Source organism: Nelusetta ayraudi, unplaced genomic scaffold (assembly GCF_046127955.1).
Source record: "Nelusetta ayraudi isolate G7.1 ecotype Tasmania unplaced genomic scaffold, CSIRO-AGI_Nayr_v1 ptg000070l, whole genome shotgun sequence".
NCBI lineage: Eukaryota > Metazoa > Chordata > Actinopteri > Tetraodontiformes > Monacanthidae > Nelusetta > Nelusetta ayraudi.
This window is the reverse complement of record NW_027466120.1, coordinates 3,991,216-4,013,702: the sequence shown is the minus strand read 5'-3', so window position 1 is coordinate 4,013,702 and position 22,487 is coordinate 3,991,216. Positions and strand designations below refer to the sequence as shown.

General features: G+C 45.5%; 3 protein-coding genes across 5 annotated transcripts; 2 read left to right on the top strand and 1 right to left on the bottom strand.

Moving 5' to 3' along the window:
* The first annotated feature begins 505 nt into the window (after positions 1 to 505).
* Positions 506 to 5,815, top strand: pcbp2 (poly(rC) binding protein 2). Of its 2 annotated transcripts, none has more exons than XM_076042041.1 (13): positions 506 to 662; positions 1,460 to 1,593; positions 1,754 to 1,777; positions 1,889 to 1,921; positions 2,053 to 2,169; positions 2,263 to 2,394; positions 2,562 to 2,690; positions 2,791 to 2,865; positions 3,199 to 3,240; positions 3,615 to 3,687; positions 3,788 to 3,843; positions 4,359 to 4,528; positions 4,906 to 5,815. In XM_076042041.1, exons 2-13 carry the CDS (start codon positions 1,525 to 1,527, stop codon positions 4,940 to 4,942), a joined length of 957 nt encoding a protein of 318 aa, XP_075898156.1. In that variant the 5' UTR covers positions 506 to 662; positions 1,460 to 1,524; the 3' UTR covers positions 4,943 to 5,815. The 2 variants fall into 2 exon arrangements, with proteins under 2 accessions (XP_075898156.1, XP_075898155.1); XM_076042040.1 differs by having other exon boundaries at positions 507 to 662; positions 3,199 to 3,258.
* Positions 5,816 to 7,210: 1,395 nt separating this feature from the next.
* Positions 7,211 to 17,686, bottom strand: map3k12 (mitogen-activated protein kinase kinase kinase 12). Of its 2 annotated transcripts, none has more exons than XM_076042032.1 (14): positions 17,549 to 17,686; positions 14,526 to 15,049; positions 12,572 to 12,755; positions 12,271 to 12,462; positions 12,034 to 12,192; positions 11,718 to 11,876; positions 11,434 to 11,542; positions 11,179 to 11,288; positions 10,860 to 10,976; positions 10,610 to 10,744; positions 9,756 to 10,482; positions 9,355 to 9,422; positions 8,962 to 9,259; positions 7,211 to 8,050 (listed from the first exon to the last, which is right to left on the bottom strand). In XM_076042032.1, exons 2-14 carry the CDS (start codon positions 14,986 to 14,988, stop codon positions 7,895 to 7,897), a joined length of 2,877 nt encoding a protein of 958 aa, XP_075898147.1. In that variant the 5' UTR covers positions 14,989 to 15,049; positions 17,549 to 17,686; the 3' UTR covers positions 7,211 to 7,894. The 2 variants fall into 2 exon arrangements, with proteins under 2 accessions (XP_075898147.1, XP_075898146.1); XM_076042031.1 differs by lacking the exon at positions 17,549 to 17,686 and adding an exon at positions 16,346 to 16,609.
* Positions 17,589 to 22,261, top strand: aaas (achalasia, adrenocortical insufficiency, alacrimia). The gene is made up of 16 exons (XM_076042038.1): positions 17,589 to 17,714; positions 18,057 to 18,184; positions 18,437 to 18,492; positions 18,600 to 18,691; positions 18,776 to 18,822; positions 19,194 to 19,292; positions 19,507 to 19,650; positions 19,773 to 19,893; positions 19,978 to 20,102; positions 20,323 to 20,383; positions 20,632 to 20,722; positions 20,893 to 20,986; positions 21,199 to 21,266; positions 21,374 to 21,455; positions 21,554 to 21,638; positions 21,984 to 22,261. Exons 1-16 carry the CDS (start codon positions 17,604 to 17,606, stop codon positions 22,137 to 22,139), a joined length of 1,560 nt encoding a protein of 519 aa, XP_075898153.1. The 5' UTR covers positions 17,589 to 17,603; the 3' UTR covers positions 22,140 to 22,261.
* The last annotated feature ends 226 nt before the right edge of the window (positions 22,262 to 22,487 follow it).

The window sequence follows — 22,487 nt, the reverse complement described above, 5'->3', positions numbered from 1 at the left end:
CACAATGTTTAACTGCTATGCTCTTCCCTTTCGTTTGGTGTGATTGTGTGTTTTATATATTTCTATTTTATTACAGTATCATGTATTGAGCTCAGACCTGTGAATATGAAGATTTGGTGTCACCATTGGAAATAAATGACTGAATTGAACGGATACATCTGTAATTATCGGATATTGTCTGCATCAAGTTAATGTTTTGTGTTCGACAAAAGCTCAGTTTGGGGTATTAATGAAACACAACCTTGTGTGCAAAATCCATCTCTTTAACCTTTAAACTTTCAAAGTTCAAATATCGCCATGTCAAAATTGCACATTCCAATGCAGTTTGTCTTCACACACACTCATCAGAAGTGTAACTTACCGTTTGTTGTCCTGTCTTCTGTTTAGAACAAACATAAATATCTTTATCACCGCCTGAAGTTTGGAGCAGCGTGACGGGACGGCGTTCCGGGTGGGAGGCGTTGACCCGGCTGGAGGGGCGGGGCGGCCGGGAGGTCAAAGTTGAATCCATTTTGCCTTTTGTGCCAAGCAGAAGAGAAGAGTGGAGTCCGATCGGATAACGGTGTCTCTTCCCTTTTCCCCGGATCCTCTCAAAATTCCCTCCCGAACCTCTCCCCTTCCACCCTACCCACCCCCTGAACACGCTGCGAAGGACGCTTCGGGTAAGAGCTCCGGAAATATGGCGTTGTTTCGCCCGCTTGGCGCTGTTTTCGGACTGAAGGACGGGAGAACTCGGCGTGCTTCCCTGCGCTACGTAGGCCGCGGGATCAGGCTATTTCCTGGAGCAGGAGACGCTAGCGATTCTAATTTAAAATGGATAAAACTGACTTTTACTGAATGGCCGAGTTGAATGCCGTGTGGTAAATTGGACTCCTTTTTTCACATGCCCGCTGCCCAAAATTCACAATAAGGGGAATAATTATTAAGGCAACCTGCGAACTTAGCTAGCTTATCCCGCCCGCTTGCGTGACTAGCTGCGCTGCTCCGTCTCGTCTAGGACTTTGCTTCATTTCATTCTATTGCCGACCTCCCGTTTATTCCTGAGGTGGACACTCTCTAGGTAGAAAGCGTGGACACTGGTAACTGTCTCGGTGGCCTTCATTCAGGCCTTCCCAAATGAAGTGACCGGTTTTACCCGCCATCGCCGCTCTTTGCCAGGAAATAGTCGCCGCCGCAGAGAGACAGTGGCTCATTGTGCTGGCGTGAATGAGTGGATTGGAGCCAATCTAATGTGAATTACTGAACTGAAACGTCTCATTCTTTCTGAGTGGATAGTCAACGTTTTTGGAGTACAGTGCTCGCTAGCCCGGGCCCGCACCATGTAAACTGTCTGCAGCACTTCATGGTGCGGCAGTGACAGCAGCATTTTTAGTAAACAAAGCCTTCTGATGAGATCTCTTCGCTACAGGCAGCAGCATCGATCTGACAGTCATCCTCTCTCTCCTTTCCTCTGTTGCAGACATTCACCCAGTGACCAAAGACCAACTTTGCGCGCCAGGCTAAATCGTGGAGTCCGCTGCAGCAATGGACACTAGTATGGTCGAAGGAGGACTTAATGTCACCTTAACTATCAGGCTACTCATGCATGGGAAGGTGAGTGCGGCCGAATGCAGTATCTCAAGCAACAAGTCGATCTGAATTTATTCGAAAGTCACTTCCCACTTTAATGGCTTGATGCTGTAACTTCTCCAAAGTGGAGTAAGAAGAATCCACACTATGTGTGTACTTAACTTTATGTGTGTCTCCTTTGCAGGAGGTTGGAAGCATTATTGGCAAGGTTAGTTTAATTTCATCATTTATTTGGCTGTTAAAATGAATGGTGGATGCTTACTGCATCTTGCGTTGTGGTTTGTTTATTGACTCTGTTTGTGGTTGTGCTTTCTTACAGAAGGGGGAGTCTGTCAAGAAGATGAGAGAAGAGGTAGGTTCACCCGAAGAGATATTTAAAGGAATCCTGTCTTTGATCCCAGTGACGGTGGCACATGTCCGTTATATTGTAGCGTTGTGGCTCATCTGGTTCGTCCTGTTTGTCTCCCTGGTCCGTCCCTGCAGAGTGGAGCTCGCATTAACATCTCAGAGGGGAACTGTCCGGAGAGGATCATCACCCTGGCGGGTCCCACCACCTCCATCTTTAAAGCCTTCTCCATGATCATCGAAAAACTGGAGGAGGTCAGCTCAGGCCTCGCTGCGTCTTTAATCGGACGAGTCATGGCAGCGCAAGTAACGCGTTGATTTGCCCTCTTGTTTAATGTTTCTCATCAGGACATAAGCACCTCAATGACTAACAGCACAGCCACCAGCAAACCACCGGTCACCATGCGCCTCGTCGTGCCTGCCAGCCAGTGTGGCTCGCTCATTGGCAAAGGTGGCTGCAAGATAAAGGAAATCCGAGAGGTTCGTCCCATCAATTTCTTGATTCATTCGTTGTTATTTATTTAATGTTTAGAATTGAACGAAACAAAATGGCCAAAATTGCAAAATATATGTAATGAACAAATTGCATTATTAGCCATTAGCTTTAGGTCCAAGTTCATTTCCCCTCTGTGTGTTTGTATTTGCAGTCGGCCGGAGCTCAGGTACAAGTAGCAGGAGACATGTTGCCCAACTCAACAGAGCGTGCCATAACTGTTGCAGGGACCCCACAGTCCATTATCGAGTGTGTCAAGCAGATCTGTGTCGTCATGCTTGAGGTACAGTGACTCGGTATCAATCAACTCTCCTTCCAGTGTGCCATGTCTCCTCCTCTCTCTCTGCCCTAACCATAACTTTTGATGTTTGTGTTTTCTGTAGTCTCCACCAAAGGGAGTGACCATCCCATACAGGCCCAAGCCCTCAGGATCCCCCGTCATCTTTGCCGGTGGTCAGGTAAAGGACTTCAGCCTCACACTCTAGACCAGGCATAGTGCTCCGGCCCCTCGCTCACATTTTATAACCCATCGTGGCCCCACCAGTCAAAAAGTTTGCCTACCCCTGCGCTTGACTTATGCAGGGCCGCCTTCTCAGTTGTGGCCGTTCTGTCGTGTGTGTGTGTGTGTGTGTGTGTGTGTGTGTGTGTGTGTGTGTGTGTGTGTGTGTGTGTGTGTGTGTGTGTGTGTGTGTGTGTGTGTGTGTGTGTGTGTGTGTGTGTGTGTGTGTGTGTGTGTGTGTGTGTGTGTGTGTCACTGCCACACTCTCCTAAGGGCTTTTCTCTCCTTGCAGGCATACGCTGTCCAAGGGCAGCACGCCATTCCCCAGCCTGATGTAAGTGAGGGGCCCTCTGTAAGTGATCCTATATATTTAAAATTTTGGTCTTGGGAAGCCATGCCACCCTCTTATTCCATCCCTCTGACTTTTCCTCTTCACCCCTGCTTGATGCACATCCTGTTTAGGCCTCCATAAAAATAAGCACATTCCATACAGTTTAAACAAAGTTTGAATTTCTTTTTCTTTTCCTTTTCCTTTTCCATCTGTTTAGATGAAGTCACCAGTGTCACATTCCATTTCACTTTTCTCTCCCATTGTCACTCCTTCCACTTGCACCAGACAGACCGTTGCAAAATCTCAGCCCTGTAATGTCCTCGATATTTCCTTTCATTATTTCTGTGTTCGCTCTCCACGTCCTCTCCTCCCGACAGCTCACCAAACTACACCAGCTGGCCATGCAGCAGACCCCCTTCACCATTCCACATAGCAACCAGGGCTTCCAAGGTAGGCAGACAGATGGATGGAGGCAAAGGAAGTTGCTTCCAATTTTCTAACACTTCACCTTGTCGGCGTGCTCACTCGGGTTCTCTTGTCATGTCCTCAGCTGGGATGGATGCCTCTGCACAGACTGGCTCCCACGAGCTAACCATTCCAAATGATGTGAGTCCCATCTCTGCTCAGTAAAATGGATATGTCACCCAAAATTACAATTTTACCCATATACAACTCACCGCTTTGTTGATTGAGATTCTGGTGACATTGTCAGTTTTGTGAAGGGAAATAATACCGCCCAAAGACAGTGGAATGCTCCCACATACTTCGAACATAATAAGCAACAAAGGGAAAGCACAGCATGTCTTCACACTGGTCGGGTGGCGTCATCCAAGTGTCTAGTTTGACTCCAAACAGCGACATTCACAGAATGTTTGGAACAAAAATATCCACTGCGTCCTCCAAGACAGGAACCAAGTTCACGGTAGCTCTTATATTAGCATATGAACTGACTTGCCATATTTCCAAGTTCCAATTATTATTTTTTACTTGTAGCACTAGTATTGGTGGTCTTTTTCAATACATTAGTTTTAATTCATCTGCATTTACTTGATTTTTTTTGTCTTTGTATCAAACATGCTGTTCTCTCTTTTTTTTTTCTTTTTTTTTTCCCTCCTGGGCAGCTCATTGGCTGCATCATTGGCCGTCAGGGTGCAAAGATCAATGAGATCCGCCAGATGTCAGGCGCTCAGATCAAGATTGCCAACCCTGTGGAAGGCTCGACTGACAGGCAGGTCACCATAACTGGCTCTCACGCCAGCATCAGCCTGGCCGAGTACCTGATCAATGCCCGGTAAGCCAGAACCAGAACACAGTCATTTAGATCTGAGAGAGGCTGTAGAAACTCTGGGTTACCAGGGTGAGTGATGCTAGTAAAAACAGACGAGCACAGAATCAGTGAATAAAGGACGTAAAGGCTCTGTTTTTTAAAAGATATTACAGCGTTCTCTCGCCTCAGTGTTTGCAATGTGTTTTACATATCCCATTTGCAGTTATTCAAATGTAAAGTCCCATCTAAAAAAAAAAAAAAAGAAGGGTAGGGACAAAACAGGCTGCATGCATATATATTGTTCAAACACATGACTTTCTTGTCACTCACTTGATTTTCTTTAATAAAAAAAATATCATAATGAAACATTAGGAGTGACCCCTGTGTGTTGTGCTCCTCAGGCTGTCTTCTGAAGCTACTGGACTCGCAGCCAACTGACATGGAGGATCTTCATCAGCACCTAACGTAACCCCTCACCCTACTTTTTACCAAGAGGTCCCTTATTGAACTTAATGCAAAAACCAAGTACCATAAACTCACTGTTTTCACCTCCGCTTTGGTTATAAACCTGCTCAGTTGTAATTCCACCCCCACCATAATATTGGTATTTTATTTATTTATTGTTTTTAAATTCCTTTTGCATATAGTTTTTAAAGACTTCCGTTGTATTTTCCCTCTTATTTTACTGTATATCTGTATGATCTTCTTGATATAGGTAAAAAAAAAAAAAAAGTTTTAGAAAAATCTGAAAAGGCATAAATAATGTTTTTATTATGTCAGATTTTTCTTAGAAAATGTAAAAAAATGAAGAAAAAAAGACACAGTAACATTATAGATGGACTGTTCTCTCCCTTTTCTTTTGAATATCTATTTATTTTTATTTAATACACAGCTTCTTGTAAGTAGAAGTCATTGATATTTGCCATCTTCCGTTTGAAGCTGTACTTCCTAAAGGAGGCGTTGTGGGTTTAACGGGTTCCAATAGGTGTGAATGATCTCCAGTTGCAGGTGTGTGCAGGAAAAGCCTTTTAGTCAGAAGCTAACTTATCTAATAAGTGCGGGTTCAAAGGAAAAGAAAATTAAGCTGCATTACGTGTCACCTTTTTAAATTGCAGAGTAATTGTTTTGTGTCATTCCTGTGTTTCCATCCGTTTTATTTCTCAATCAGGACTTTTGAGCATTAGCGTGCATTTGGATTCTGGTAAGGGTGGGTGGGCTTTGGTCACCAGGAGAGGGCTTTAATGAGAGGAAAATATTTTGCTTTCTCTGGAATTACTAAGACCATAGCAATGATGATTATGATGATGATGATGAAAATAACATTGAAATGTTTGTTTTAAATAGAGAATATTTTTTTTAACTGCAGGGAGGGGTATGCTGCAAGGGGCACAACGACAAGACATATTGGTCTTTCTAAGTATATTATGCTGAGGTATTAAATTATGATAAACTAGAAGGAGAATTATAGAATTAACACTAGTTTCCTGCTATCCTTTTTGCCTGGGTCAGATTTTATTTTTTATTATTCTTTGCAGGATGAAGAAACTCACATTTTGTGCACGTTTTCAAACTATTGTAGATTTGGGTGCAATTAAATTGTTGAAGAAATGAAATGCAGAAATAAAAAAAGATGTGAAATGCTAACAAGTGGTTTGTCCTTTCTGCTTGTTTATGGTTCAGCTAAAGTAAAGGGTCACTCTAGAATTCTTGAACTAATGTAAAGACACTTTATTTCTTTGTCAACAGTCTTGTGAGGTGTGACCTCTGAGAAGAAAACCGCACACTTCTTTTAACCAATACATTATTTATTGTTGCTCATAATATTTTGCTTTTGATATAATTCCTATGTTACAGGTACAATGTGCAATGCTGTATAAAAAGAAAACATTTCTATCTGAAACCCAAAGGATACTTAGCTGTTCTACCAGGAACCATCACAGAGAAGTGCGCTACTCCCTAATCCGGCTACTTCTGTAGTTTTCTTAAAGGGTAAAAGGGACCGTTGAGGTTTGTCACGATGCCTGCCAACATCGCGACCTAAAGGGAGACTTTTTGGTTCGTCACTTAACGGAGGACCTGCATTTCATGTTTTAGTCTATTGCAGTTTTTGCACCGCTGCAAATTAAAAAGAAATGAGGTGTGGCGTATTAAAACTCGTGGCTAGTTTGGCTGCTACAAGCCTTCACACCCGCATCTCCGACACGAGCGACTATTTGCATCATGGGTAACGTAGGCAGGCTTTCAGGAAGGACTGTGCAGGGCGGATGTCGCTGGATGCGTTTCTATCAATTGGCTCGTAATGTAAAATGGAAGCGGAGGCAAAATCTTTGCTTTTGTTTCCGCACAGAGGATTTATGGCTGAGAAATAATCTGGGTTGGGAGGGCAGGTGCATGTTCGAGGTAATTCATCTCTTGGAGAAAATAACGGACATCCAATCTGACGACTGTCAGGAATTTAGAACAGATGAAGCAGTACGTGATGGTTAAAGTACATTTTGGGTAAACTGAAATGTCTCCCATTGTTTCATTTTTTGACATGCTTAAAATCAAAAATAAACCTTCAAGCACGTCCTATGTGAATTTGAAACTCAGTAGTCGTAGTAGGGTTAAAAATAATGTCATCTACTGAGAATCCTATTTATGCATCATGATCAATGTCTCAGTGAGGTTTCATTCCATTTAGGATTTTTTTTTTTTTCTTCTTGAGTGCTGACATTTATGAACAAAAAGAAAAACAACCGAAGTAATACTTTCAGTATTAAAAAAGTGTAAACTTTCACAAAATATAAAACCAAAACATTCGAACCATAAATTATAAACATGTAGTCATGCATTTGTTCACAGGGCTGCATACTGTTTAGTCTTACACTTTTATCTTACAAATAAAATAAAGTTAGATATTTCTCACGTGGTATGCCATGGATATTTACATTATTATTCATTAGGATTTGATGCATTAGTGTGCGGAGTATCGTGAAGGATGCTCCCAGAGTGAGGATTAGAGTGTTTAAAGGACAACGAGTGTGGTATCTTGTGCGTGCGTCTGTGGAAGGGTTTTTGCTCAACTGGCGCAGTGGCTAAAGGTACCTTGGTATCTATTTTGCCTAATAAAAAAAGAAACAAAAAAAAAAAAAAAAAACTCCACTGAAACCTAGATGGCATTTATCTGATGTCACAAGCTGCCAGAGTAGTTGATGTCAGGTTATGACAAATGTCTTTCAAATCTGATTTGCTGGGCAACAAACACATGTGAGGACTTTGTCATAGTCTGAGTGTAGTAGTTGTGAATCCTCATGACAACAGTAATGTACTGCACTGACAGATTAGTGTATGCCTGTGATGGGAGTGCCAACAATTGTAGCTGGAGGTCTTCTGCTACTGTCCAGTGATCTACGGCGGTCCTGATGGGGGCACCTGTGCAGAGCCCTGATAGGACTGCGATGGCGGCAGCCAAGCTCCAGCGCTGGGAGGACGGCTGGGCTCCCCGCTACCTGACTGATCCAACTCAGCACTGTCACAGTCAGAATCATCACACAGGACCCGACTCTGTGGAAATACACCAAGAGGAACTGTGTCACAAATTACCCTCATTGAACACCGCCTGCGCAACTTACTGTGCATATACTAAAGGTTTTTCACACAAAGCTCTCTAGGGTTGACCCCACTTGTGTGCTCTAGTTTGCATTACTATTAGAATTTTGTGCAGGAAATCACATGATCATGTGAGAATTGCTTATACTCACAGACTCCCGCTGATCAGTGATACAAGAGAATGATTAAAGATCTAGAAGGAGACCTGAAATCTCAGTGGGTCAGTAAGTTGGACATCATCCATCCATTGTCAACACCCACTTATTCTGGAGTTCAGGGTCACGGGGGGCTGCTGGAGCCTCTCCCAGCTGTCATAGGGGGGTACACCCTAGACACGTTGCCAGTTCATCGCCAATTGCCCTCACATACATGTTATTGTACTGTGGGGGGAAGCCAGAGAACCCGGAGAGAACCAATGCAGACACAGGGAGAACATGCAACACACAGAATGGTACAAGGCCCGGAATTGAACCCACAACCTTCTTGCTGTGGCACGGCAGCACAAACCACTGCGCCACTCTAGACACTCTCTTTTAAGATGCAGCTGCAGCAGCAGCATTGATGTTTTGGTACTTTCAATCATAAAGCATTTCAAAATCCCACCAATCAATTTTATTTCTAACTTTTTCCAAAATTTTGCTTAAAACAGAACAAAGATTGCTAAAAAAAACACAGTATTTTTGGTGACTGTACCAGGCAAAAGAACCTTGCATTAAAACAACTCAATTATTCTCGAATGATCTCATGCTTATGCTAAACAATTGAGAATTTAAAAGCGGTCCACATTTCCCATCTGTTTTCTCCTCCGCTATTTGACTTCAGCCTGGCACAATAGACACATGCTATCCTCGACGGAGTTTCTTTACCTCATTTGGATTCTGCCCCACGTCCAGCTGAGCCTTGGCTTGTCCGAGGGCTCCGTCTCTCTCCGACAGGCCGTCGGAAGCCTGCGCAGGGTCCGTGTTGTCCGCCGGGATCTCCGACCCCTGAGAGAGGAGGTCGTCACTGCGGTCGTCCAGCCTGTCATCCGTGTTGGTGCTGACCACGTCGGGGGTGCCGCTGTGAGAGTGATCGGTGGTGTGGCCCTCCTCGCCGTCCGACACCGACAGGTTCTCCGAGCTGAAGGTCGACACCGACTGGCACTTGGTGATGCTGGTCGGACGCCTGGAGAGATGATTGACCACGTTAAAAAAAAAAAAAAGTCTTAAGGCGACGGGTGAGGAATTTTCTCAACGTTTAAGTCGCAGCAGGGAGCTCACCGCCTTCGTGGCAACTCCACCTCGCTGTCAACTTCCCCCTCCTCTTCTTCCGATGACACTCCACGTCTCTGCAGTCGCCAAACACAGAAAGAAATTCCCAGCTTTGAAGTGTGCGGTGAGACCTGAAGCACTCCATACATTCAAAGAACCCCCTCCTCCACCCTCCCTCATGGAATAATAATAATAATAATAATAATAATAATAATAATAATAATAATAATTGTGATGTTTCTGTTTTTGCTTTTTTTACTCTTCTCTATTATTATCATTATTCCATTTTGCCTGCCTGACAATTTTAATATTTATTATTTGTTTTTCATACTCTCAAATTGCACGCACGCGCGCGCACAAAACCACAAACGTTATTGTTGTTTGTTTTGACCACGAGCGTGACGCCGTACCTGCTTGCGTGTGATCGCCGCTCGGTACAAGATGGCCGAAGGGGTGAGGTGCTGACCTCCGATCCCGCCCGATGCTCCCCGTGGCAACCGGACGGCGCCGGCCCCCTCCTCCTTGTCCTCACCGTCCAGGGGCAGCCGCGGCGACCCCAGGGAACCCCTGCCGGCTGCCGCCCCCCTCCCGCATGGCGAGTCCGGGCTGCTGGAGAAGGGGAAGGACGCGGCGTCCTCGCTCGGCGTGTCGCTGCGCGGCGGGGTCTCCGTCAGGTCGTCCAGGCCGCCCGCCCCGCCCTCCGAGCCCCCCAGCCCGGCCGAGGCGCTCAGGCTGCCCCCTCGCTCCAGCCCACCTGCGCTAGGCTCCCCTTTCCCCTGGCTCTCCGCCTCCAGGGTGGTGCAGATGAGGTCGGGGCTGGAGGAGGACAGCTGCCTCTGCTGCTGCTCGTGGCCGAGGCCTCGCAGGGCCGCCGAGGGCTCCAGGAGCTGCTTGGAGGTGTTGCCGGCGCAGCCGTTCGCCTGGCCGGTCGAGTCCCTGTTGGGGGAGGATGACTGGTTGGCCTTGAGTCCCGCCAGGTCCCCGCTGCTGCCCTTCCCAGGCTTGCGATGGCGGGTCTTCACCCTCCGAGACCGGCTGGGGGAGGTGGAGCTTCGGTTGGGGCAGGCGGGGATAGTGACTTGCATCACGGAAGAATCCATTTTGGGGATGATTACCTCAGACTTGAGGAGGTCTGGCCTGGTGGAGCGGAGAGGAGTTTTGGTAAAACAACTACGAGCCACAAAGCTGATGAATATTCATTCATCCGCTTCTGGCATCAAACTTTGATGAAATAATGAGACTTCAATGAGACTCCGCACGGCACCTCTTCCCCGTGGGGAGTTTCTGCGGGACGTTCCTCTTCTTGATGAGTTTGTCCATGGAGTTGGAAGAGCTGCTCTGTCTGGAGCTGTGGTGCTTGAACAGACCCGGGTACTTTTTATCCAGTGACTGCTCCCTCCTGAAAACCAATTGAAAGACGAGCATGACGCGCTTCGCAGATACACGGCGGCTGATTCACCAGTGAGGAATTGGTGCCCGACCCAAACACATAAACCCTGCGTCTTCATTTGTACCTCTGCAGTTCTTTCTCCTTAAGCTCCAGCTGTAGCATGACAGCGCTGAGCTCCATATAAAGGTTGTTCGCCCTCTCTAGCTTCCTCTCATAGTGCTCGCGAATGTCCAAAGCATGCCTGAGGGGCAAACAAAGGAGCATTTAATGCCATTGTGCATCAACATTCAAACCTGAAATTGTCAGCAGAACACTGCATATGCACTTAAACGCCTGTTTGATCTACATGAGCAGACATAGGAAATGAGAGCGACAGAGTGGAAGCACCATTGAGTTCACATCAAACCGTCTGCAGGTTTTTGCAATAAACAAAAATCTCAGACCTGAGCTCCTCTCTGCGCCTGTTGATCAGTTCCTCGTCGAGCCGGTGCAGACAAGTACCCTCAGATTTGATCTTCTCAAAGTGCCGTTTCACCTCTTCCCGCCATTCAGCCTGATGAAAGCAAGAATTTCTGTTAGTCAGCTCTGCGCTGCCGGAAGGGGACCTCATATGTCCCCATTTATTTATGCAACAGTATCCGCGATGCATGTTTGTCTGTGCACTGCCAGACTTTGAGAGACTGGAAGGGTGAACCTACCTGAGACTTGAAGTACGTCTCTTGTGGGGTGGACAACACATCAGCGGACGCTATATCCAAGTGGAGAAGAATCTGGCGGAAAGAGGGCCTGTTCCTCGGCTTACAGTTCCTGCAGATTTGTGAGAGGAACGAGAAGTTTGTTCAACGCCGATGCCTGCAAAATCAATATGTGCACCGCAGACTTATGTCTCCCCCACACGTTAAATACCAACATGTACTCCAAATGCTCTAATGTGCTTTTTTTTTGACAGTTTCCCCTTCCAGTTATCCTCTCTACCAATTACCAGCACTGTCTGAGGAGGATCTTGAAGCCATCAGGGCAGCTCTCGGGTACAGGCAGCTGGAGGCTGTTGTTGCCGACTCCCCAGATGATGGCAGACGAGTCCACATCTTTGTAGGGTATCTCTCCTGTTAGCATCTCCCACAGCACCACTCCGAAGGACCTGAAAGTGAAGTGGTGGTATTATTTATCGGGGTTGTCTCATTCAGATCAAGTTCATTTGGAACAAAGCATTTCTGCTGTTCAAAAGAATATTTGATCATCTTTTATTCAAAACTAAACAAGCTGATTTAAGTTGGAGTTGGCAAAAGAAAACGTACCAGATGTCCACCTTTTCGGACACTGGCTCGTTCCGGATCACCTCGGGAGCCATCCAGGCTACAGTGCCGGCGAATGACATCTTGGTGCTCTTGTCGCTGAGCTCCTTCGACGTGCCGAAGTCGGAGATCTTCACCAGGTCGTCGTGCGTAATCAGCATGCTGCAGAAGTGACATTGCACGTAATTCAACAAGTGCCGAACACGTTGTCATGCTTTTAATGTGGTCGACTCTACTCACTTGGGGGACTTGAGGTCCCGATGGATGATTTTGTGAAGGTGGAGGTAGTTCATGCCACCAGCGATGCCCATGGACCAGTCAACCAGAAGGGAGGGCGTGATTTTACGGCCAGCCCTCAGCACCTCATACAGTTGGCCTTGGGCGCAGTATTCCATCAAGATACAGTAACATGGAGCCTGGGTGCACACACCCCTGGTGGGAACCACAACAGAGACAGACAGAGTGCAGTGTGTGAAAAAAAAGGAAGGGGTGGGGGCATCAAATTAGATGCGATTCAGTGGTGTGAACGCAGTTTCCTCACTTGAACGTGATGATGTTGGGGTGTTTGAGTTTACGGAGGTGTTTAATCTCGGTTTCTTTGATGTCCCGCACTTTCTTCACGGCCACGTCTTCTCCATGGAACTTGCCGAGGAAGACGGCCCCCTGCGCCCCACTGCCCACCCACTGCAGGTCAGAGATCTCCTCGAAAGGAACTTCCCAGGACTCTGAACACACGCCAACAAGGTCAACAAAAAAACACAATCTCAATGATTACATATGAAATGCTGCAATGACTCAAAAAACCCAAACAATGCACCTACATACAGTATAAGCATGTACGAGTCAGGGAGGTGTCACTGAGCAAATGCTTGGTTTATGCCCCACACACTGAAAATAGACTGGTTGGACATAATAACAGTCCTGTGTTCACATAAACAAACATGCATTGACAAGTCATCTGAAGGACCATAACCTCTTCCATCCAGAGATTTGAGATAAACTGAAGGGGGGTGAGGAGACTGCCATGCACTCAGAGTCTGTCCTCTGTCATACTGGCTGCAGTTAAATGACTGTGAGAGCGTGGTCACTACCAACGGATGAGCTTGGCCGAATAAAAGAGACAGGAAGATCAATTCTTCATGAGGTCCACTGACGTGTCCTGCTGTCTGGAGTGTGGCTGCGGCACAGGCAGGCGCACGCAGTGCCACCCCCGGGCAGCTGTGAGAGCGGACTGACGGACCATAAACAGTCCCACCTCCAACAGGACGCGGTGCGCAGAAAGAGATGAGCCAAGCAAAAGTGTGCGGTGCAGCTAATTTATGGTCATGTGTGCTAATTAAGGGTCTAGTTTTTGTTTTTTGTTTTTTGTTTTTTTTGCAACTTTTGGTCGTTTGTTTGACTCACACTCAGGCTGTACTGAGTGGAGTTGTTCTCGCTGGTCTCCCCGTGCCTGCATGGTTCTCCAAGTTTCCCACCACAGTCCAAAGACACACGTTAGGCTCAGTGGAAATTCTAAATTAATTCTGTCAATATGAGTGTGTTTGTCAATTTAATCTCAGGGACGACCTGGTGACGTGTTCAGGGTGCAACCAACCGTCACCCTCACATAACTGTTATAGGCTCCAGCGACCAGAGTGTGAGGAAAGAGTTGATGGAATAGATGCATTGTGTTTTTATTATAATGAAAGACAACGCATCAAAGATAAAATGAGAAGATGTTCCAGGTTATGACTCCACACAGGAATCATAACCTGGAAGCTAGTGTTTAAAACCAAGATAATTGGCACAAAGCTCAAAATTAGCAAAAAAAATATGTGCAGCAGTTTCTGTTTTGTCTGTTCAATGATGCATTTGAAGGCATTCCATAGCTTAGATTAAAAACCACACAAAGAATCTTTATACCACCAGCTTGACGGAGGCATTAATCTGCACTAACAATTTCATATGTACAGGTACTACCCAGAAAATTAGAATATCCTGAAAAGGTTGTTGTATTTCTGCAATTCAACTTAAAAGGTAAATTTGACATATTATATAAACAAATATGCAGATGTTTTGGATAACTTGCCTGATTAGAATTTGACTCTTTGAACCTACAAAAGTTTTTCACGGTATTCTAATTTTCTGAGTTTGTGGTTTTAATAAGCTGAAAATCTTAATCAGCAAAGTTACAACAAGGAACTGCTTGAGATGTCAATTTGCGTGTAATGGCTCTATAAAATTTGTTGGTTTCATCTTTTATGTTAAATTGCCAAAATAAAACAACTTTTACTTGATATTCAAATTTTTCGGGTAATACTGTACTGTGTTTGCGCTGTTATTTTCTGCAGAGCCACCCATGATGCTCCCATTACAATACATAGGATTTCAATGCATGGCACATTGAATCCAAAAGATTCTACATCTTCACACAAAAGCACTGCGATAATGTCACAATATATTAAAAACTAATGTTGTTCGCACATCACAGGATCAGAAGACTTTCCTTTACATACCTTCATAACTATGTTTGTGTTCAGTGGAGTAGGCCTTTCCAATCATGGTCCATACTGGTTTTAGGCAGCCAAACAGTCCCTCCAAAAATCCTCCACTTCCTGACTGTAGTCGAATATTCTCCGACTGACTCCGGACAGCTCCAGCCTCCGGACTGTAGCCGGCTTCGGCTCCGCCGCCACACTGGCAGGCCTCATGTTCATGTAGTTTCAGCACGCTGTTGTCAAAGTGAGCCGAGGGTCCATCGCTGGGAGTGGGGCTGCTTCCGCCCGGCACCACCAGCCCGCCCGTGTCGATGGACAGCACGTTACGGAGGACACACTGTGTGGGGGTCAGGTCCGTTTCTGGGGTGCAGGCAGGGGTGTCGCCATCGAGTCTGCGATAGGGGGGTTCAGAGATGGGGGTACTGAAGCCTGACAGGGAGGGGGAAGGGGCGCGGGGCTCATGGATACAGGTCCCACTCATCAGGGGTTTCCCCAACACGGCGGGTCAGGGTGGATGGTGGATGGAGAGGCGTGAAGTAAGCCTGGGGAGGAAGATTTGAGATAGTCTTTGTTTGTACAGATCAACCTCAGGTTAACGGCTTTGCAGGAAAACAAGGGACGATCGATGGTCAGCCCTCATGTGAATGCCATTATTTTCTTCAACTAGACGTTATTTTACAGAGCGCAACGCAAAACGGGAAAACAATCGAGTCGTGCTGTAGGTTTGGCATCGGGCCCATCCACCAAATAATCTTCTTGTTCTGTGTTCCAAAATCGGTCTGAATCATGCAACCGGAGGGGCCTCGTCTCGCAGTCTGTGAATGGGGGAACCAACAACCCAAGAGGGACCATCACCCGGAGTGGAGATGGGCTTTATGAATGAACCGACCAGAGGAGGATGCACAGCCCACAGCTCTGGCTGCTGTCACCTGCGTCCTCAACTGTTCCTCCGAGGCGCACGATTGGCCGCCAGCATGAGGGGTTGGGGGGCTGAGGGGCTGGGGGGGGGTGCAGTTCAGGAGCCTCTGATTGTCGAGCATCGTGAGAGGGAACATGTCATCCCCCCAATCTTTTTTTTTTTTTTTTTTGCATTTGAGGAATATGTCGACTTGCATAACCACCATGGCGTGGACGTGTGTGCGTCTGTCCGTCCGTCCGCCCATGCGTGCGTGCGTACGTGCGTGAGAAGGAGAGAGAGAGGCTGAGCACATGTATCGGTGTATCGGCTCGATTCCTTGTACTGCAGCACCGCATGCGAGCGAGAGGCAAAAGCGGCGGAGCAAAAAAAAAAATATTAAAATGAGAGCGTGGAAAATAAATAACACGATGATAAACAAGCACCGCGGGCCTGAAGCAACGGAGCGGCGTGCACGCACGCACGCACGCACGCAAACAAACGCAGCGAGATCAATCTTTAAATAACCGAGGATGTGACGGTGACACTCGGCAGCATCACAGCCGACGTGCATGAATCGCAAGTCCGATTCCTGCCCACTGTGCTCCACCACGCCAAGTGGAACCGTCGCAGCGTCTCGAACATTTTAGTCACAACGCTGGCAACCGACACAAACGTGTCCGAACAGGGCCGGTCTCACTCGATGCACAAATATGATTTTTTTTTTTCTCTCTCTCTCTTTTCTTTTCTTCATCCCCCCTCCACCAGCAGCAGCGCTCATCGACGATGATTCGCTTCTTGGCAGCATCCGCTCATTGGTGCAATTTGGAGCGGCATGAACGCGACCGCACCGAGCGACGGCACCGCACACCAAAGCATCGCCGCGATGCCCCGATTATCCCATTCAATCACCATTTAACCGGATAGTGTGACATTCCCATACCTTTCTGCCTGCCTGATGCCGCGTTGTCAAGTGAAAGGGGTGGGCTCGGCTTTTTTTTTTTTTTTTTTTTTTTTTTTAATTATATATAAATATATACGCGTCGATGATAAGGAACAGATCCACGTTCCTCCTCGGTCCGGGCTGTCCGTTGAGTCTCCAGTCTTTGATATTCACGAGTTTCACGTTACTAGGATGGATCCCGGCGGACAAACAGTGTTATCAATAACCGGGAACCCATGCAACGTGAGGCGCGCTGGGTTTTTTGGGGGGGAGGGAGCTGTCTCCTTCCCAGTGCTGAATTGACGTCACGGAGCCGTGAGCTCCGCCGCTAGAGGGCGCCTTGCCTCCCCTCTGCAAACGTACACAAAGAATTTGTTGGCAGTTTTCCGCGTTCATCATCTATGATTTTGCAACGAAAGACGCGGCGTTTAGTGCACATTGCTGCCAGTACTTGCGTTCTTCACTCGGGTGGTTCTGTTTCCTGGAGCGACTGCAATCAGTCAGCTGCTGCTGCTGATGTGTCCTTGAGCAAGACACAATTTTTCCCGAGAGCTCCTGGGATACTGGTGTGCAACTGACCATGAGTGTTACCCTCGCAAAAGAAAATATGACAAACTAGGCTGAAATAATAATATATTATTATTAACTAAATAATAATTATACAAAATTGTGAGTCACATCTCGTAAGTACATCGATTGTAGTGGGAATTGTATTTTATTAATAACAAATACAAAATGTAACGTTTCAAACTTAAGCAAAATGTAACTTTTAAGGAGAAAATAACACAACAGTGTTCACATATTTAAGTGTCTATGTAGTATCGTTCAAAGCCCTAAAGAGGGCAGCACCTCAGAATTGTCCGTCTGACTGAACTCCGCACAGTTTGTCCCTCTGGGTTGCCGTCGTGAACTCGGCGGGACTGACTTAAATAAGTGTCACAACACGTAGCATGCCGTTGTAATATGCTGTTTGGACACAACGCAGAAAATAATCTGGGGCTAAAAGTGAAGACTACGCTGATCTGGTAATAAGGTAACTTATAAAACATTTGACACTACGGCTTCACTAAAACTACCCGGTGTACTCCGCTAGCTAGCAGTGGCAGTTGGCTAACAAACTATGCAAACTATGCAAGAACAATTGATTCCGTTCTAACTTTCCGCTTGGACTTAAAATGTAATTATGACATGTATTTCACGTACCCGTTCACTTGATTAACCAACTGCTTGATTTCAGGGTCCATTTTCGGGGCTGAAGATGTGTTCGCTCTCGCTGTTTCCTCCTCCGTTGCCCTCCGGACAGACAACTGTCTGCGAGTCCAACAACGAGCTGCTATCGAGAAGCACATATGAAGACCAAGTACAACAGGTCGGAATTAAACATATGGCGACTGCGATGGTTGTTAGAAGTAGTAAAGTTTTGCTACGTGTTATATATGTATATATATATATATGTATATATATATATATATATATATATATATATATATATATATATATATATATATCAACCTCAACATGATGAAAGAAGCCACATTTCTCGAAATCAGATTAATAACAACTCGTGATGACGCAGTCGCACGTACACACATTGACGCGCAATGCCAATTCCTGTGTAAATGAAATATCATTACTTCTGTAATAGGCTTTGCTCCAGTTTTGCCAGTTAGTAATCCACAGCCGCGTGTGCTTGTGTTGCGTGCGTTTGCAGGAGTCCGGTCCCCTCGACCTGTATTTCCCCCGAGAGTCTCTAAAACTCCACAGCCGAACAGAGAGCAGCAGCAAGGCAGCCTTTCTGGACCACTCGGAAACTCTGTGGATGAGGAGCGCGGCAGCATGGTGGGCAGATGCACGCGCAGAAGGGGAAGGTTGACCGAACTCAGCCATCTCTGTGTGGAAGCTTCTGTTGAGCAGTTCTCCGTCAGAAAAAGAGCGAGACTGTCGTGTTTGAGTTTCACAGTTAATGCTGAAGATGTAATCGTTTGACGGTAGAGTTCAGGAAGACTTTACGCAGCATTTTGTGGCGGTACAAGTCCACACAATTATTTGTGTTATTTCAATCATTGTAAATTGTTCGTAATTCTGTTTTAGGAGGGATGGTGGTTTCACAGGGCTACTGAATGAAATTGCAAACTCAGATGCTGAGGGTATGTGTGATATCAAAGTCTTTTGTTATACTCCACACAGATTTTCCACTCATGTTATGTATTGAATATGTGTGTATCCAATTCTGTATTTATGGTTTTTTTTGTAGTTCCAAAGTGGCTGTCTGTCACCTCCGGTTGGACGATGGCGTTGCTCCAAAAGATATCCTCTCTTCGCAGCTCGCTGTTCCCTCACCTCACAGTAAGTTTCCCCTCCTTGCTGAAATGAGATACTTGGATGTTCCCCTTATTTGCCTGTTGCTTACCTTTTTTTCCCCCCCTACAGTTGAGCAGAGAGGACATGATCGCAGAGTTTTCACAGGTCTTAAATTGGTGAGTTTCAGCTTTGTAATGGTACTTAAATTCTGTGCTGGAATCAGATTTTGTATTAAAGTCTTAATATTGGACTATTCTGGGGGCTTTTTACAACCAAACATGCAAACATGCATGAGCAGCTGGATGTCTTTAAGGTGGATGTTGATAGTTTTAAAGGTCATTTATTGACTTTGTGATGACACGATAAAATCAGCAATAGGAGCTTCTAGATATATCAATACTAAACTTATGTTTGTGTGTTTATTGAAACTTTGCAAGGGATGGGGAAAGAAACTAGATTTGATTCAAAAGCAGCATTTTTTTTTTGCATGAATTCTTCTAATTAACAATAATCTTTTCTTTTCTTGAACCTCTTTCTGCTTTACCAGGTCGGAGTGCGTCGTCAGGGCCTTTGCCTGGCATCCTCACGCAGACAAATTTGCTGTAGCCCTAATGGATGATTCTATTAAAATCTACAACCCAAAAAGGTAGGCTTGTAACTCTGGTAAATGAGGGAACTAGTCCACATCATTTCATTTCATTTCCATTCAGCCTAACGCAACAGTATTACCACAGTGCCTCACTCTTCTTTTTTTTTTTCTTGTGTTTTTTTTCTCCACTAGTTTCCATGGAGTTTTAGTGTCTCTCTCTGTGTGCCGATCAGTATTTTAACTGTGACTGTTCCTTTGTAATTCCTATCAGTGCCACCACTCCCACCCTGAAGCACCGGCTGCAGAGGAACATTGCGGCGGTGCAGTGGAAGCCACTCTGTGCCTCGGCCCTCGCTGTCGCCTGCCAGAACTGTTTATTGGTCTGGCATGTGGACCCCTGCTCACTGTCAACGAGGTGCTCAAACGCTATGAAGACATTTTGTCTGAGCTGTCCCCACAGTCCAAGATCAGCACTGACCACAAATGCATTTCGACAAGCTCTCATTGAATTGTATCTCCTCTCTTGCACCCTGGAAGGCCCTCCTCCGGTTGTGCCCAAGTTCTTTCACATCCCGGTCACTCCCCTGTCACTTCAATGGCCTGGTCACCAAGTGGGTCTCTCCTTGTGTCAGCTTCCCCTATGGACACGGCAATGATGGTGCGCAACACGCCTGCGTCCTAAACCGCTTCGTTAAGCAACCGAAAGACCCACTGTGGTTGTAACATTGCCATTTGTTTTTAGGTGTGGGACGTTGCTTCCGAGAGCTGCGTAGCCCTTCAGCGCGTTGGAGGGGGTGGAGTCAGCTTCCTGTCTTGGTCCCTCGATGGCAGCCACATTCTGGCCTCTACACCTTCTGCTCTGTTCAGGTGAGAGATCGGGTCGACATGCAGTTACACCTTCCAGGGGAAAAATGTATAAAGCTGTCAGTGAATAAGTTTTTTCTTATGGCCGCAATGCGTGAGGCCCCATCAGTAGTTATAATTTATGTTACATCCAAGCAATTAATGTGTCCGCACGTCAAGTCGGCATTAGCAAGTGATGATGAATGCTCAGGAGGGTAAATGAGGTCAAACTTCCTCTGTTCAGGGTTTGGGAGACCAGGATGTGGACGTGCGAGCGTTGGCCGTGTCTAAAAGGACGTTGCCAGGTGAACACCTCTCACTGTGATATTGATGTTATATATGAGTTGTACAGACTTTACTTGGGTATAGTTGGCACAAGTAGAGTTTTTCATGTGTCTCTACTAACGTGCTTTGTCAGCAATAACTTTTAGATAATGAAGTCGCCGCCAAGTTAACAAAAAACATTTTTAGGTTTTCTAAAATGATGTTGAATGGTTGTGAATGTTGAATGTTGATGGAATGATAGCTTTTATTTCTTCTGTTATTTCTCCAGTCTGGGTGTTGGAGTCCCGATGGAAGTCGACTCCTGTTTGCTGTTCAGGGAGAGGCGGTCATCTACGCGCTGACTATTACTCAACTACCAGGTAAACTGTCTCATTACACAATTACTAGTTCAGGTGCGTCGTTAAAATTTGCGGCGCTCGTGATAGATGCTGTGTAAGTGATTCCAAAGTAAATACAATCATTAAAAAAACATACTTCAATATGGAATTTTGTAATGTGAAACAGGTCACATGATGTTGTCATCCGGCAGGTGTATCTACAAGCATATCCACGGGGTCAAAAGCAGCAGCCGTGGTGGCTGACCTATCAGAGACAACCTTTGACACACCAGATGGAGACATTGTGTAAGGGCTCTAATTGAATGGAATCAAATCAGCTCTGAGCTGCAAGAGGGAAATGAGGGGAGATTTTCTAAAAGCATCAAAATGGAACATAAAATGTTATTCTTAAAGAATAAAAAAACAAGACAAATAGGACGACTAGTTTTTGTTCTTTTATTCCTGTATGTAGTTCTGCAGCAACTTGATGTCACTGACTTGTCTCTTCTTTATTCCAGTGTTGGTGGAGAGATCCAGTCTTTAGCGTGGGACCCAACAGGAGAAAGGCTCGCAGTGCTTCTCAAAGGTTGTGCTTTAACTCTATCCAACCAGATATCATTCTGTTGAGTTTTTTTTATTTTTAAAAGAAATTTTCATATAACCACCTCTTGTTAATATTTTTCTTATGCTTAGGCGATCCAAAGGCAGAAGACCGGCCTGCAATCATAGCCATGTTCAAGACAAGAGCCAATCCTATTTTTGAGCTATTACCATGGTTAGTCCTTTGTTCTTAGATTTTTGCTGCTTCAAGTCATTTTTCCAATGTATCATTTGTCCGTTCTCCACTTATCACTGCTCTGTGTGTCTGCTCAGTGGGTTTGTTCAAGGAGAGCCTGGAGCTGAGCCACGATTCATGCAGTTCCATCCAAATTTCCAGCATGGGGCTCTGCTCACTGTCGTAAGTCCAAAATAAAATTGTGTTGGTGTTTGTGTACTGGCTGTTATTTTTTTTCCTTTCTTAAAAAGACAAAATTGTTTTTAGTTTAACTCATTTTAGTTTTAATCTTAATTTATATATTATTGTGACTTGTTTACTGTATTACTGTGACTTATTTATATGAATAAATGCATAAATAGCCAGTTTATAAGAGTTTCCCCCTCCACCTTTCTAACATAATTGCTCCTCCTTTAAATAGTTTTCTGTGCACGTGGCCTCAGCAGTAGCCCTGATGAGTAGCTTCTACTAGGTTCTTCTTCTTCTGTCTTCAAACGTGATCTTACCGTGTACCTCTTGTGTTTACAGTGCTGGTCCAGTGGAAGGATTACGCATGTGCCTTTCTACTTCCTGTGTGCTGGTGTCCCCAGTTTGGGCGTCAGTGGCAGTCCGCTGCTGCCACGCCTCCAGTCAAATCCCACAGACTTTGCTAATCAGTCACTTTTTACAGAGCTCACATCTTGACCGACCCGCAGCCACCACGGTCTTACAGGTCATAGTGGTTGTTATGGATTCACCAGGAAGCTTCCACTGTAATAATTAAACAATGTTTTTTGGTGAAAGATTTGAAATAAATTGATTCAAAACACCTCACTAAATGTGCAGTTGTACCTGATAGTCATGTGTCGGTTCCTAACAAGCTCTTTAAAGTGACTGATTGGATTGATGATCTCCATGCATGCAGTGACTCAAGGTGGTTCCAACGGCACATAAAGACACAGACATGTTTTTTGCAGGTGTCTGTTAATGAGGTCAAGGGAGGCCACAGTAGATGTAGTAAGATGGCATTAGCTCCAAACTTGCATCTTTAGC

What these genes read in the sequence shown, in the direction of transcription:
- pcbp2 (XM_076042040.1), top strand. Translation starts at nt 1,525, where the DNA reads ATGGACACTAGTATGGTCGAAGGAGGACTTAATGTCACCTTAACTATC. An exon ending in GGCTACTCATGCATGGGAAG is followed by an intron (nt 1,594 to 1,753) that starts GTGAGTGCGGCC and finishes TCTCCTTTGCAG; the next exon opens with GAGGTTGGAAGCATTATTGG. An exon ending in TAGCAACCAGGGCTTCCAAG is followed by an intron (nt 3,688 to 3,787) that starts GTAGGCAGACAG and finishes TCATGTCCTCAG; the next exon opens with CTGGGATGGATGCCTCTGCA.
- map3k12 (XM_076042032.1), bottom strand. Translation starts at nt 14,988, where the DNA reads ATGAGTGGGACCTGTATCCATGAGCCCCGCGCCCCTTCCCCCTCCCTG. An exon ending in AGGCGCAGAGAGGAGCTCAG is followed by an intron (nt 10,977 to 11,178) that starts GTCTGAGATTTT and finishes TTTGCCCCTCAG; the next exon opens with GCATGCTTTGGACATTCGCG. An exon ending in AAGGAGAAAGAACTGCAGAG is followed by an intron (nt 10,745 to 10,859) that starts GTACAAATGAAG and finishes ATTGGTTTTCAG; the next exon opens with GAGGGAGCAGTCACTGGATA.
- aaas (XM_076042038.1), top strand. Translation starts at nt 17,604, where the DNA reads ATGTGTTCGCTCTCGCTGTTTCCTCCTCCGTTGCCCTCCGGACAGACA. An exon ending in TGCAAACTCAGATGCTGAGG is followed by an intron (nt 18,493 to 18,599) that starts GTATGTGTGATA and finishes TTTTTTTTGTAG; the next exon opens with TTCCAAAGTGGCTGTCTGTC. An exon ending in AAAATCTACAACCCAAAAAG is followed by an intron (nt 19,293 to 19,506) that starts GTAGGCTTGTAA and finishes AATTCCTATCAG; the next exon opens with TGCCACCACTCCCACCCTGA.